The 16,111-nt window shown below is 37.0% G+C and overlaps 1 protein-coding gene across 2 annotated transcripts in view; it reads left to right on the plus strand.

Annotated features, from left to right (window-relative positions):
• Positions 1 to 16,111, plus strand: part of TMEM117 (transmembrane protein 117) — a 483,071-nt gene that overhangs the window by 63,944 nt on the left and 403,016 nt on the right. For both annotated transcript variants that reach the window (XM_047788017.1, XM_047788018.1), the window contains one exon: positions 15,577 to 15,709. In XM_047788017.1, coding sequence (XP_047643973.1) covers positions 15,577 to 15,709 — 133 coding nt within the window. The remainder of the gene's footprint in view (positions 1 to 15,576; positions 15,710 to 16,111) is intronic.

The raw sequence follows: 16,111 nt of genomic DNA on the forward strand, positions 1-16,111 counted from the left end.
CCTGGAAGTGGAGAGAGGGTAGAAGTGATGTAGCTGGTAGAACTGGAAGGAAATAACCTGGACGCAGAAAAAGACATCCCCCTAAAAGTGTTAATCATCTTGTGATATTCTGCTTAGAAAAAAATGGTATAAACAGTTCTAATGGATTTACCTTGACATATTTAATAAAAGGAATAGCTGAGATTTCAGGTAATACTCTGCATTTTGCAGCTATCTAAAAATGTTTTTTTTTCCATGTATTTGATGTGCAAATTAGGGTGACATCTGGTCACACGTTGGCAATTTCACAGATGATTCCCAGTGTTCTCCTGCAATAGGTATCACTATTTAATCTTATGTCTTAATGACAAACCACAGTAACATCTAGATTGTTACAGTATCAATATTCATCACCACCAACACATCGTAAATTATTACTTCCCCAGGCACTGACAAATAACTATTTCTAAGACTGTGTAAGAAACTAATTCAAATGAGATTATGTTTGGAAAGATTTTCCTACTGATCTCTCTGAAGCTGCTGGTTTGCATACTTGATTGAATACAAACTTTAAAATTTTTCTGTCATAATTTCAAGTTGGTGTACTATAAAAATAGCCAATTTCATTCTGTATGGTGATGGAAATGCACTGAGGATGAACAGTTCTTTGAATTGAAGGTATTAAGAAATATACCAGTATTCTAACCATAGACTTTTCATCTCCTCACATACAGAAAAATAAATGTCAGTATTATTCAACAGTGATTAAGTCAGAGAGAGAAACAGTTGTGATGTTCAGGATGGGAAAGCAATTTTTACCATCTAAATATTAAATTATAGCTATCAAAGCTTAGGATGATAAAGCTACATAAGTAACTCTTTACTTAAGTAACTATAGCACAGCCTAGAAGACATAACACTATATAAAAGTGTTTGTTAAATAAGTGGATTCTGTAGGAGTAGGATTTCAAGCAAAAATGATACCGTGAATTCTAGTGGGTTGTATACATTTCTCTCTCTTCTGTAAATACAGTTTGTTGGCTATCCGGAATGCAGTGTGGGTCCTTATTTGTTTTGTTTTTTTAGTCTTTTTATATCTGAGACACATTATATGTCTCAGAAGACTAAAACTTGGAAGCAATATTGCCTGTATGCTCAAAGATGAAAAAAGCCCTAACTTCTAAAATTATATTGCATTGTTATTCAGTTTTCATAAACATTGATCATCTAAAGTAACTCATATATTTATTGTTTAGTGTTAATATATACAACAAAACTATGATTAAAAGGATATAAAATATGGTAAGAAATGTGCCACATTAAGTAAATTATAGTAGAGATCAAAAGAAAATATGATTAGTGGTATTTTCTGCACAAAAACTACCCTTTGAAATTACTCAATTATTTCAAGGCTTTCATGCTATGAAGGTTGTTTCCACAAAGGTTCTTTTGCTCTGTCACCATAATGACAAATGCTTTATTAAGGTAAAGTATGCATTTACACTATGGATATTGTACTTTTATTTTCTAGTTTGTGATTTCAGGTCTTTCCTCATAAAATCATATATCATGTTAGCTTTTCTTATTTTCATGCTTCACATCTCTGAAGTGGTTCCTGTATTAGCTTTCAGAATAATTACAGAGCCTAGAGTTACTTATTGCTGTGTAACACATTTTCTCAAAATTCAGAGGTTGAAAACAATAATAAATATTTGTGACCTCATACAGTAGCTCTGGGGTGGGGGGAGGAATGTGAGAGCAATTTGGCTGGTTCCACCTTGGGACCTCCCATGAGGTTGTGAATGTATTGGCCAGGGCTCCAGGCTTGTGAAGGCTTGATGGGAAAGTTCTCTTCCAAGATGGCTCTCTCAAGTGGGTGGCCAGTTGGTGACGGCTGTTGGCTGGAGCCCTCAGTTCCACACTACATGGATTTTTTTCACAGGGCAACTCGATATCCCTAAGACATGACAGCCGATTTCCCCCAGGGTAGCAATTCAAGAGCCAGACCAAGGTGGAAACGGCAAAGTCTTTCAAACCTGGCCTTGAAAGTCACTTGTTGTCAATTAAACCATATTTCATCAGTCACACAGGCCAGTCTATAGGTGTGGGAAGATTCTACACAGGGGTGACTAGCAAGAGGTGGAAATCAGTAGGGAGCCATCTGATTTTGACTATCACAATTTACAAATGTTTGTTTTGGTTGAAAGTATTGATCTGGGCTAGAGAGTCGTATTTATATGCATAGTACAATTTCACCGACTCTTTGAAACCTCTAATTTCTTGCCTTCCTTAAAATCTCAAACACTGATTTCTTGTAGACTCTGGGGGCTTATTATATGGTTCATGAAGTTATATTCTGTTCTAGTGCCTTCTGTGGATGTCCACTGTCTTTTGTGGAGTGAGATGGGGCTGGCTGGGGCTGACTGAGGCTGGTGTCTCACCTCTGCTATGACATCATGTTTAACCTACTCTATTTGAGATTCATGCCTATACTCTGGTTTCCAGTGCTCCCAAAATTATAAGCTGTCAAGCTGCTAAAATAAAGATGAACTCCATGAGATCTTTCTTATTTTAAATCTGTACCAGTTTCTACCCAAAGGGGGAGAAAATGTTCCTGCATTATATACTTTATTCCCAAGTACCCAAACAGTATGTTCCTATGTCTCCCAGGGCTCCATCCTGCATCCATGGGCTGAGCTTCACCATAATAGGTGTCATCGTGCTTTAGAAGCAGTGTTGTCTTGCCAATTGCATTTTATACACAGCTAGAATATCTCAAGAAAATAAATTATTGAAATTATTAGAAATTTTTCCTTTCAATGTATTGGACCTGGTTGAATTCCAACTGTAGGTTCAAACCAGCCACCTGCCACAATATACAAAACATGGCACCTGTTAAACATATGTATCTCCTCTACTTTTAATAGCTGCTTAAATAATATTTGTTGAAAAAATATTGAATTTAGAAGATTATTAACCTATATACTGATAAAGTATGTTTTTAGAAAAATATAATACCTCTCAGATTTGGTTCTATATATCTTGGAATTATTTGTCACAGTCATCTGACAAGGAACCTTTAGTATTTTAATGGAATAATTCATTTCAGAATGGGCCATGTGAAATTCTTTCCTAAACTCAGGAGAAACACCCAGGGAGCTTTAGTCCTCAAAATCTGGCTAGTGTATCTCTCCCATTTATGGAAAATTGAGTTTTCCTAAATTTTAATAAAGTACTATGTGACTGTAGATTGAACATTCTTGTTCCAGTCAGATTGCTTTTCCTAAGCTATCAATAGAAATTCAGGAACTAGAGTTCTTAAATTCTTCTGAGAAGTTTTTTCATGAGTTATGAAATGTATACAGTCTGAGAAAGAAGTAACATCTGAACATCAGATTTAAATTAACATTAGCTGTCCCAGTCAATATCTACTCTGTTAAGTAGATATTTAATGAATTATAAAATTCTAGAGAAGAATTTTTGAAAGATTGAAATTAAGTGTTACTTGCATGTTTGAAAGAACTCCTTTATCAAACCTTCGGGGCATAATACTCTTTATAAAAAGATGTTTGAATTACTGAATAATTTTTTTAGTAGCTTTAGTTTGAACTAATGAATAATTTTTTAATAGTTTTAGAATAATTCAAGTTTTATGCATCTTTAATATATTTTGAGAAGTTAAATAATTTTCAAGTTAAATATTTTATAAGGTCCATTTTTTATCCCTGTAACATTTGTAGTTATATACCTTTTTCATTTCTAATACCTTTTACTTCCTTCTCCCTCTTTTCTTCATCAATCTAGTAAGAAACCTGTCTGTTTTGTAAGACAATTTTTTTGGCTTTGTATTTTATTTTTACCTTCAATTTAATTAGTATTTGCTCTTATCTTTAATATCATCTTACAAGTTTATTCTCTTCTTTTCCCTCCCTCTTAAGTGGAATGTTTAGCTTATAGATGTTCAGGCTTTCTTTTGTGATATAAGCAATTGAAGACTAAATCTCCCATTTTTTAATGCTTTTGTTGCATTCTTTGTATTTGATATGGAATATTTTGAAAATCATTTAATTCCAAATATTCATTTCCATTAGAATTTCTTTTTTATACATGAGTTATTTGAAATGTTTCAAAATTTCTGAACCATGAGATATGGAAATTATTAAATTTTTGTTATTAATTTCTAATTGATCATGTTGTGTTTGGAAGTGTGGTCTGTGTGATATGTAGTCTTTGAATTTTGCTGAGCTTTTTATAACATAATTTTTAAAGTTTTCAATGTACATTAGAAGAAAATAAGTATTCTCTAATTACTATATGCAATGTTCAATATGTTATTAAATCACATTTAAATTTTGTTATTCAAATATTCTGTTTCTTTGTTAACTTTTTTGTCTGCATGACCTATCAATAAATAACAGAGGGTTGTTAAAATCTAACACTACGATAGTGGCTTTCCTAATTTTTTGCTCCAGTTCTATTAGATTTTGTTTTATATATTTTGAATCTGTCTTATTTGGTACCTATGATTTTAGTCATGATATTTACCTGGAGAGTTTAATACTTGTCATTATGTAATTATCCTCTCTACTCCTAATATAATTTTTTACTTTAAATATATTTTATCTAGAATTCTCACCCAGTCTAGCTTTTTTTCTGGTTAATTTTGTCTGGTAAATAATTTTATTCCTGATTACTTCCAGCCTTTCTATATTCTTATACGTCTCTTGCAAACATACATCATTGATTCTTTTCCTTCAGTTTTTTATCTTCTAACAATTATTGTCTTATCTAGTGATCAAAATATTGCATTCATATATATGAATATATATTTTTTTATTTTTTTTGCCTTTAGGGCCATCCCTGAGGCCTTTGGAGGTTTCCAGGCTAAGGGTTGAATTGGAGCTGTAGCCGCTAGTCAACGCCATAACCACAGCAATGCCAGATCTGAGCTGTGTCTGCAACCTACACCACAGCTCCTGGCAATGCCAGATCATTAACCCACTGAGCAAGGCCAGGGATCGAACCTGCATCCTCATGGATCCTATTCAAATTCATTTCCCCTGCGCCACAATGGGAACTCCTACATTTATATTATGATGTGATTCTCCCACCGTTTTTTGTGTTTTCTATTATTCAGGTTTTCCTTCTTTCTTTCCTTTTCTGAGAAGCAGGGAGGGAGGGTAATTGACTTTTGTTCATTTGTTTCTTTTGTTTCTCTATCTCTCCTCTACTCCTTCATTTATGCTTTCAATATCTACTCTTTTAGAGGCTACCCTTGAAATTTTACCATTGTAGTGAAAAGATGAAGACAAAAACTGAAGACAGACCACAGGGAACATTGTCATTTATGCTGCAAGTGGAAGAGATGCCCCTAAAAGTGATGACAATAATCAAGAAAGTAGAAGAACAAGAAGTGTTTGGTGTTAGAAGCCAAGGAAGTAGAGTGTCCAAAAGGATAGAGTGGGTGACTCTAATGTCAGGTGTAACAGAGATATCCATAAGTTAAGGGTCAATATATTGCCAAGCGTTTGGCAATGGTGGGAGCCATTAACATTTACTATAACAATTTCAATAGAGTGTTCGCTTTGCAAGTAAGATCTCAGTGGGCGGGGATGATGATTACTCTTTCTTGAAGTCTGGATGAGAAGGGAAATTGAGTGGTTGATAGTTCAAAGACATGGGATCAAGACAGCAGTGTTTTTAGAGTGGACTCAAGATGCCTTAGAGACAGAGATCAGGGAATGAGGAGAAAGGGAGAGATTGGAAATACAAAGGAAAGAAAGGATGGCTGGTGAAGCAAGGCAATGAGAGAGGGTATGACTTTGAAAAGGCACATGTGGGATCCTTTGCAGGAGGAGCCCCGAGTCTTCTGAGAAACAAAGGATGAAAGTAGGAATAACAGTGAAAGTAGATAGTGGATGCATGTGAGTGGGAAGGAAGTTGAAGGAAATCATGTTTGGTGGTAACAGTATGTCCTTCAAGTTGGGACTAAGGTCATATTCTAAAAGTGAAAGAGGCATATTAGAAGCTTTGTGGTGAAACTTGAAATGGTTGCTAAGGAGAATGGGAAAGAGACCTGACAAGGACAAGAAAAGATATTCATGTGCAGTACTGGGAGAATCATGATTATGTAGTAGCTTATCAACCCATTTGTGTAGCTTTTTTCAGTTTATTGAAATTGGAGAAAGCAAATTGTAGCTCTAATCAGAGTTGGGGGTTTTGCAAGAATAGAATAAGTATGGGGTACACAGGAAGCAAGGGTGCTGGGGAAAAAATTCTGGTAAAGGAAGCAGGCGCTTCATGCTGATGAGGAGGGAATAGATCTCAGGAGGTGGTTAATTGATGGGGAGGAAGTGGGGAGGAAGTGAAGCTTAAAGAACTGCAGGGCTCCTCAGGCTCAGAGGGCAGGTGTAGTAAGAGCCAGATCTACCAAGACAGAGGGTTTTTAGTCACACAGTGGACTATTGTTTGTTCATTTGTTTGATCATTTGTGTGTCCCTTCCTTTTTTTTATCTATTGGACAAATAGTTATTTATTTAAGACATGCTAGGTGCCAATGCCACGGGGACACTAGTGGTGAAGAATACAAATGTGGTCCTCCCTGTGTAGCAATTTATAGTAGGTATGGTGCACACACAGTAAACTATACAGGCTTGCGTCTTCTGAGGATGAGTGGTCTGAATGATGACTACATCATTGCCAACAAGGTTCTTTTTCCCCTTTATTTTTCTTGTAGAATTTTTCTTTTGGAGGACTTGAGAGTAGGTCTTAATTTCCCTTCTAGAATCTGCCCATCAGTATTTCACTCAAAAATTACTGTGTATTCTGCTAAGTACTAGAGACATAAAGAAAGATAAGGAAATAAAGTTTCCACTTGGGTCCTTTTAAAAATAATATCGTAAGTTTCATTTTATTTATTCTTTAATTATGGTTGATTTACAATGTTGTGCCAATTTCTGCTATACAAGAAAGTGACTCAGTCATACATATGTATACATGCTTTTTTTAAAATATTATTTTCTGCCATGGTCTTTCCCAGGAGATTGGATATAGTTCCTGAGGAGAATGGGAAAGGGAACTGACATACAGGAGGACATTATTGATTATACATTCTAACTGTAATAGTTGGGATCTACTAATCCCAAACTCCCAGTCTCCCCTCTCCCCCTTGGCAACCCCAAGTCTGTTCTCTGTGTCTGTGAGTCTGTTCCTGTTATGTAGATAGGTTCATTTGTGCCATATTTCAGATTCCACATATAAGTGATATCACATGGTATTTATCTTTCTCTTTCTGATTTACTTCCTTTAGTATGATAAACTCTAGTTGCATCCATGTTGCTACAAATGACATTATTTTGTTCTTTTTTCTGGCTGAGTAGTATAACATTGTATATATATATATATATACCACACTTCCTCATTGATGGACAGTTATGTTATTTCCATGTCTTGGCTATTGTGAAAAGTGCTGCTGTGAACATAGGGGTTCATGTATCTTTTTGAATTATAGTTTTGTCCATACATATGCCCAAGAGTGGGGTTGTTGGATCATATAGTACTTATATTTTTAGTTTTCTGAGAAACCTCCATACTGTTTTCCATAGTGGTTGTACCATTATTACCATCAACAGTGTAGTAGGGTTCCCTTTTCTCCACACCTTCTCTTGTTGCTTGTAAACTATTTAATGTTGGCTATTCTGACCAGTGCGAGGTGGTACCTCTTATAGTTTTGATTTGCATTCCTCTAATAATTAGAGATGTTGAGCATCTTTTCATGTGCACTTGGGCCATTTTAAATCCCATTCTTTCTTCCTTCTCAGGACTTTTGATTTATCTTGTATAAGATACAAGATACTGGTCACCTGGTATCTGGTAAGATAGTACTAGAGTAGTAATAAAACCCTCCAAAATATTGAATGACTGCATCTCAGATGAATTTTGTACTCATATAAAGCCCAAATATGGTAGATACCTCTGTTCTAAGTAGTGACTCAAGGACCCAAGGACCTTTCATCTTAGGGCTCTGCCTTTTTCAATAATTTGTTTGTTATATTTTCCTTGCAATTGTGGATCACTTTAGTGCAAGAGCACTAATTTCATCTGGCTGTAGGAGTGGAACATGTGACACAGGCTTAGCAAATTATTGTTTTTCACAACTCTGACTTCAAGACCCAAACAAGCCCAAGTAGAGTTAATCACATGACTTTCTCCAGAAATGCTAGAACAAAAGAAGTATGCCTTATTCCCTAGACAGAAATGAAGACATATTCCTCAGGATTGCTGCAGTCATCCTGTGATTATAGAGAATATGTATGACTGTGTTGGAGAAGATGGCTAGACCTTGCCCTGAAGAAACAAAGCTGGGAAGTGGAGGTCTTAATCATATTGTTCGAGTGCTGGATCAAGCCTTTCTTGAAGGCATTTTACTGTTTAGTTAAACTAAATTTACATTGTTTTCTAAATGTTTAGGGTAAGGAGAAAATAATTTTTTGTTAAGGGAACAAATGGCCTTGTTAGAAAATATGAGAGGCCAATAAAGATAGATTTTTTTTGCTTTCTTTTCATGGCCACACCCATGGCACATGGAGGCCCTGGCCAAGGGATCAGATCCAAGCTGTAGTTTTGACCTGTGCTGTAGCTGTGGCAATGCAGTGCTGGATCCTTTAAACCACTGTGAAGTGCAGGAGATCCTACCTGTGTTCCAGTGCCTCAGAGATGCCAGGCAATCCCATTGTACCGTAATGGGAACTCCAAGATAGACTTCTTATAACTTAAGCTTCTTGTTAGCTTTTTTGTTTTATTTTTCATTTTTGTCTTATTTTTTAATTTAAAATGATATTTATTTAACTTTCATCTTTGGTAATACCATTTTTTGGAGTGCATCTGAAGTCTGTGTTCTATAATAATTAAAAGCAAGGGCTTTGGGAGTTCTCTGGAGGCTTAGCAGGTTAAGGATCTGGCATTTTCACTGCTGTGGCACAAGTTCGCTCCTGGATCCCTGGCTTGGAAACTTCTGCATGTCTCAGGCGCAGCCAAAACAAAACAAAAAAAGAGCAAAGACTTTGGAACCATTGTTTTGGTTATTTGCAATGGAAACTATTCTTATTGGTACATAGAATGACTGTTATGCTGACTTTGACTGCTTTTTGACCCCTACAAATTAAATATATTCCTTTCGATAACTGCAGATTACATTTGTTTCTTATGTACGTGTATGTATACATAAGTGTATGCAGGTATACAATATATATATATTTGGTTGGCCACATCATATGTAGGAGATTTTGGAACCGAAGACTTAATGGATAGTAGTACTCATTTAGGTTTGGAGTCCTCTTGAGTAAGATGCCTCTTTTCCTATTTCATGGTCAGGATAGTATGTGTAATGCCACACTTTCCCCTCTAAATTAAATAAATCTCGCTCAGAGTTCCTGCTTACTGAAGTGAACTGAGTGTACACAATTGGTAATTTTTCAGAGTTTTTTAAAAAAATCTTTAGAGTTTAAAGCAGTCCCAAGGCTTATAGGGATCCTGGAAACAAATCCTTGAGTCTGCATTTACCTCCCCCTCCCTATTGCTGTGTGGGTGGTGGTCCCCTGCCTCCTCTTTGGCACTAGGATGCTATTGAAGACAGTGTAAGTTTGCAACCTCAGGAACTTCCTGGGTGAAATCTGAAACTGGCTCCCAATACCTGGAGGGAAGCACAGACCAGAGAATGAAGCAGACCGCTGGAGATTGGTTAGGCTTGTCTTGGGCGGCTGCAAGGCAAGTCAATCTCTGTACCCGCCCACCAGAGTCCAAAGTTGATCTGGAGGGGTTCAGTTACGCATTCTGTCCAGATGGGCTCAACAACACACAGCTCTTTAAAGACTGCCTTCTTGAAAACAGATTTCACTGCAGGAAGGGTGGGCAGAGCATCCATTGCAAGGCCAGGGGAGAGGGTGAGGAGCCTCTGATTGCCTGAGTACAGCTCCTGGGTCAGCCAGCTGTCATGTCCTCTCAATGACCTCACCAAGAGATGTCTGGGATCCTACCCAGGTCATTACATTCCTTTTGAAGGTGGGTGGCTGCTCTACTGGCCTCGTTCCTTTGGAGCTGGCTCAGACTCTGTACCTGACTTCCAAGGCCTTCACTGTCATCCATGGGATCAAACCGAAATAGGGTTCTACTACCTTGGAGGCCAAAATATTGGTGAATGAATGAATGAAAGAATATCAGTGAATCTGGCAGCCCTCACTCTGTCCAGTCTTGCCTTAGCAACCACCCAGGAGTATCCCCATCTCTTATCCAGAAGCGCAACACTTCCACTCTTCCTCTGAGACCGTTTAGTTTATTTATTTGTTTACGGTCTCCTTGTGAAAACCACTCCTGAAGAAAAGGGACCCAGAAGTTAGAATAAAAAGTCTGACTGTGAGGTAAAAAGGAAATGTTCCTTGACATTCTTTTGCTGATGAGAACACAGCAGCAAAAAGCCAAGAAACCAACCAAGTAGTTTCTCCATAATTTTCTTACACTTTACCTCTGTTTCCCACAATATATGTGAGCTCATCATATGTGTGTGTATGTGTGTGTGTATTTTTTTTTTTGTCTGCACCCACAGCATATGCAAGTTCCTGGGCCAGGGACTGAATCTGAGCCTCAGCTGCAACCTATGCCGCAGCCGTGGTGATGCTGGATCCTTAACCCACTGCACTGGGCTGGAGATCGAATCCGCACCGCTGCAGAGACAGTGCTGGATCCTTAACCTGCTGCACCACAATGGGAATTCCTCATCATATATATTTTAATATGCTTTTAGGTCATTGTCCATGTTTGAATTTTATGACATTATAGTGGTTCTAAACCTACTGTCTCTCTGGGAAAGAGTCTGAGATTCTAGGCTATTTCAGTTCACTTTAACTAATATTCATGAAGATCAAACCCTGTGCCTTCCAGCCCTCACCTCCAATACAAATGTAGGCTTGTATACCTCCTGAATGTTTCATTGTTTTAAGATTTATTTTCCAATTTCCTTGACCATATCAAAGGTGATGTTCCATACAACCAAGATTATATTTTATTAGTAACATAAATCTGTACTCAGATTTACAAATATATCTGCGATTAAAATAAAAGTCATTTATCACCTTGTCTGCTGACAAAGTGTACCCCTCTTAGTGATTGATGTCTTCTACTTCTTTTGACCTATAAAGACCATTTTCACTCAGTTATCTCCTGAAACTCCTTTCAAGAAAAGTGTTAAAAAAATTCTGAATTCTGTGACCCATAGGAAAGGTGGCAAATAACTTATTATCCAAACCAGTATACTTCAAAAAGGAAGAGGGCACGATTAATAATTATGCCAGGACAACAGTTATGAGCCACTACTGTTGCAGAGAAACCAAATGTATGGTCACCCTACAGGGCAATGATAGTACATTTTTATGTGATAGCCTCAGATAACGCTGAGGTTCTTGGTTTGATTAGATTGCATGGGAAGTCAACCGATAGCAGTCTATGTATATACATGCTTCTAGCATTAGGATGGACTCTCAATGAGTTAACCATGAAGCAGCTTAATTGGAGATTTTTTATATGTGATTTGACTCAATGTTTTGGTCACACCAGTTCTGGCCTTAATATATTGCAGCACTTTTATTGTGTATTTCAAGTGAATTTCAAGCTGTGTTAACCTGCCATTTTGTTTTAAGACTCTAATGACTGAAATTAGTGCCAGACAATGAGTTCGGCAATGACAGCATAAATGGTACTGTCACATTTTTCGTTTTACTAACTCTGTATTATTTCAGCCATGTACAGTCAATCCACTATTTTTTATTTTGCAAAGCACTCCTAAGTCACCAGCATTATTATTTAACTTGTAAAGTACATCCATTAGTGGATTTTTTGACATATGCATATGTTAAGAAGGAAATGCACATTTTAATTTTCAGGATCTCTAATTGCTGGTCTTAGCAGTTCTTCAGTATCAACTGCTGAATTAAAGAAATGTCTTGGTTTCAGGCTGAAGGTCTTGCAGCAAAGGGAACATTGAGTCCACCAGTCTAAAATAAGGTCACATTTTCATTAAATACCCAAATGATGGTTGACTTCAGACACCTTCCTGCCTTGCTCACAGCTGTTCTCTCCAGCATCTAGAACCACTAGCTGGCGAGTAATAAGCACGTTACTTATTTGTTCAGTGGATGAATAATATTCTTTGCAGTTTGCTTTAAGGTATTTATGGCATGAGTTTTTGACTCTCAAGCATTCTGTGTCTAATTTCTATTTATAATATTCCTGCCAATGTGTTGTATGGAAATTTGCAAATCCCTGGCTTTCCATAATTATTGATTCAGTTAATAAGCAAGTTCTGTAAGACTGTAGTTTGCAGTGTTAGTGTTCTTTGCTTCAGTAGAACATTTTCCACAGTCTTCTTTCAGTTATAATTCAGGCTCCCTGACTTTCAGATTTGTCCTTTGCTTTTCATGTGCAGGCCAATAAACCAGATAATGTAACCAAATCTCCCCTTTTTGCTCCATTTAAAGTTCTTGCAAGGGTAATGTTTCTCTTAGCCTGGCTTCCAAATGAAATCTAATGTGCTATTTTCATGAAAGAAAGGGACAAAGGAAATTTTAGTAGTTAAGTCTTAAAAGATGATTTCTTCCTATATTGTCACCTACATGAGAGCTACTATCTGTCCCTAGAGAGATAATTTCCAGATGGAAATATGCATGTTTTTCCCATAACTTTGGCATATCATCAAAAAAGGGAGTCTCTTCTCCAGTAAGAAATTCTACTATTAAGATTTCAGACCTACACTATTTTTATTGCAGTTCCCATATGTGAATCGTCTTCCTCATCAGTGATTAGATACACTTTCTCTTAGGACAAGCCAGGCTGACTTATGTTTATTTTCTTCTCAATCTCATATTTGTTTGTTTGTCTGTTTTCTCTTCCTCCCCTTTCAGGATAGTAGTGCTCTCAGTTCTCATTCCAGTATAAATCAAAATATTTGTCTGAACTAATTATGACATTAGTAATTTTTACTTCAGTGTTCATCCTTATACATTTTCCTCCTGGATGTATTTGCATTTTATTATTTTTTTTCTGTTTATGGCCACACCTGGGGCATATGGAAGTTCCTAGGTCAGGGGCCTATGCCACAGCCACAGCAATGCTAGATCAGAGCTGCATCTGTGACCTGTGCTGCAGCTTGAGGCAATGCCAGATCCTTAACCCACTGAGCAAGGCTAGGGATCCAATCTGAATCCTCAGAGACTAGGTCAGATCCTTAACCTGCTGAGCCACAATGTGAACTCTGAAGCATTTGCATTTTAACATTATTTTTTATTATTATTTTTATTGAGGCATAGTTGGTGATATTATGTATGTTACAGATGTACAGTATAGTGATTCATAATGTTTAAAGATTATACTCTATTCATAGTTATAAAATATTGGCTATATTCCTTAAGTTGTACAATATATCTTTGTAGCTTATTTTATACATAATAGTTTTTCTTCATAATTTCCTACCCTTATATTGCCCTTCACCACTTTCCTCTCCCCACTTGCAACCACTAGTTAGTTCTTCATATCTGTCTGTTTCTTTTTTATTATATTTAGTAGTTGGTTTCATATTTTAGATTCCACATATAAATGATATTAGACAGTATTCATCTTTCTCTGATGTGTTTCACTTAGCATAATACTCTCCAAGTCCACCCATGTTGTTGCAAATGGCAAAATTTCATCCTTTTTATAGCTAAGTAATATTCCATTAATATTCTTTTATCCATTAATCTGTTGATGGACCCTTAAATTGCTTCCATATCTTGGCAATTGTAAATAATGCTATGGAGTACGTGTATCTTTTTGAATTAGTATTTTTGGTTTTTTTGGATATATACCCAGGAGTGGAATTACTGAGTTATATGGTAGTTCTATTTTTAGTTTCTTAAGAAATCTCTATACTGTTTTATGTAATAGCTGCACCAATCTACTTTACCACCAACAGTGTACAAATGTTCCCTTTCTTCCACATCCTTACCAACATTTGTTATTTGTGTTCTTTTGGCTTTTCTGACAGGTGTGAGGTGATATCTCATTGTGGTTTTGATTTACAAATATTGAGCATCTTTTCTTTTTTCTTTTTCTTTTTGTCTTTTGTCCTCTTTTAGGGCCACACCCACGGCATATGGAGGTTCCCAGGCTGGGGTTTAATCATAGCTCTTGCTGCCAGTGTACACCAGAGCTACAGCAACGCGGGATCCAAGCTGGGTCTGCAACCTGCACCACAGCTCACAGCAACGCTGGATCCTTAACCCACTGAGTGAGGCCAGGGATTGAACCCGCAACCTCATGGTTCCTAGTTGGATTCATTTCTTCTGTGCCATGATGGGAACTCTGATATTGAGCATCTTTTCATGTGCTTACTGGATATCTGCATGTCCTCTTTGAAAAAAATATCTTCAGTTCTTCTGCCCATGTTTTTTAAATTGGGTGGTTTGTTTTTTGATATTGAGTTGTGTGAGCTGTTTATATATATTGGATATTAGCCCCTTATCAGTCATATAATTTGCAAATATTTTATCCCATTATGTAGGCTGTCTTTTCATCTTGTCCATGGGTTCCTTTTCTAATTTTATCAATTATTTTGTAAATGGAATTTTAGGCATCAGGGTAGGAACTATGTTTTTCTAGGAGCCACACTAACTCCAGAACACATGTACATGCCACGAGGCCCCACACACCCCACATACTTGGGCACCAGCCTGTATGTGGGTTTGTTTGTTTATTTATTTATATATTTTCTTTTTATGACTGCTCCTGTGGCATACGGACCTTCCTGGGCTAGGGTTTGATTTGGAGCTGCAGCTGCTGGCCTATGCCACAGCCACGGCAACACCAGATCCAAGCTGTGTTTGCAACCTGCACTGAAGCTTAGGGCAACTCTGGATCCCTAACCCATTGAACAAGGCCAAGAATCAAACTCACATCCTTAGATACATCTTGTTGGGTTCTTATCCCACTGAGCCACAACGGGAGCTCCATAGGTATTTTAACTAAGAGTACAGCCAAGCCTTCTGTCTCTTATGACAGAGACTTTATTTTTACTGTTCAGTGTTTTCAAGTACCTTTACAACTGGATCTTCTTATTAGTGAAGTCTACCTTGGTTTTATCACCTGGCCAGGACTGGGAATGGGTCTGTGGAAGCAAAGGGGATTTATACAGAATTTATGTAACATTTTTACCATTTGCCTTGCTTAAATACTTTCAAAAGGAGTGAACCAAAAACGTATTTGTGAAATAAAAATAGCAGGTAAGAGTGTTCTAATTAGTCTTGTTTTCATACCAGCAAAATGAGTGATGTCTGTATACCAGATTCTCGTGCTAGTGTTCTTTGCTCAGACTGATGGTATGGGGGTAATCTTAGATTTCATCACTTATTTACAAAAGGTCAGAAAGGATATTAGTGGTTTCGCCATAGGATAAGTCCTAGGGCAAAGACTGCAGAATATTAATGAGACAATAGAGATTCACCAAAATAAAGCTGAGCTGAATGGATTTTGAGTTACAGTGTACATTGATTTCCCATGCTATTTATGTTGCAGGTCAGTTGCTCCGGTTAAAAATGTTTCGAGAAGACCATGGGTCATGGATGACAATGTTCTTCAGCACAATTCTGTTTCTCTTCATATTTTCTCACATATACAACACGATTCTTCTAATGGATGGGAACATGGGGTAGGTTACCTTTCCCCTTTCTACTGTGGTGAGTGTTATATTTGGAACTTGTAAGAATTCAGTACTTTTTTCAGTTTGTAGCAGCTTACATCTTCATTACAAATATTCTACCCTAATAGGGATAATCTGTGCATTTTTCTTATTTAGAACATGTAGCATCTTTTCTCCAAGGAGCTTATAGCATTTTACAACACTTAACTGTGCTTCTTATTCTTTAGGTCTTCTCCGTGCGGTGGTTTGAGAGTAGGTACTAATTCTGTTATAATGACAGAGAATATGAGAATCAGAAAATCTTATTGACTTGTTTATATTCACAGGATTAGTAGAGCTGTGCTAAGATGAAGGTCTCTGGGTTTATAATTCCATTGCTCTGCTATGTGTGGCTCAAAGTGTTTGATACTA

Source organism: Phacochoerus africanus, chromosome 7, assembly GCF_016906955.1.
Source record: "Phacochoerus africanus isolate WHEZ1 chromosome 7, ROS_Pafr_v1, whole genome shotgun sequence".
Lineage (NCBI taxonomy): Eukaryota > Metazoa > Chordata > Mammalia > Artiodactyla > Suidae > Phacochoerus > Phacochoerus africanus.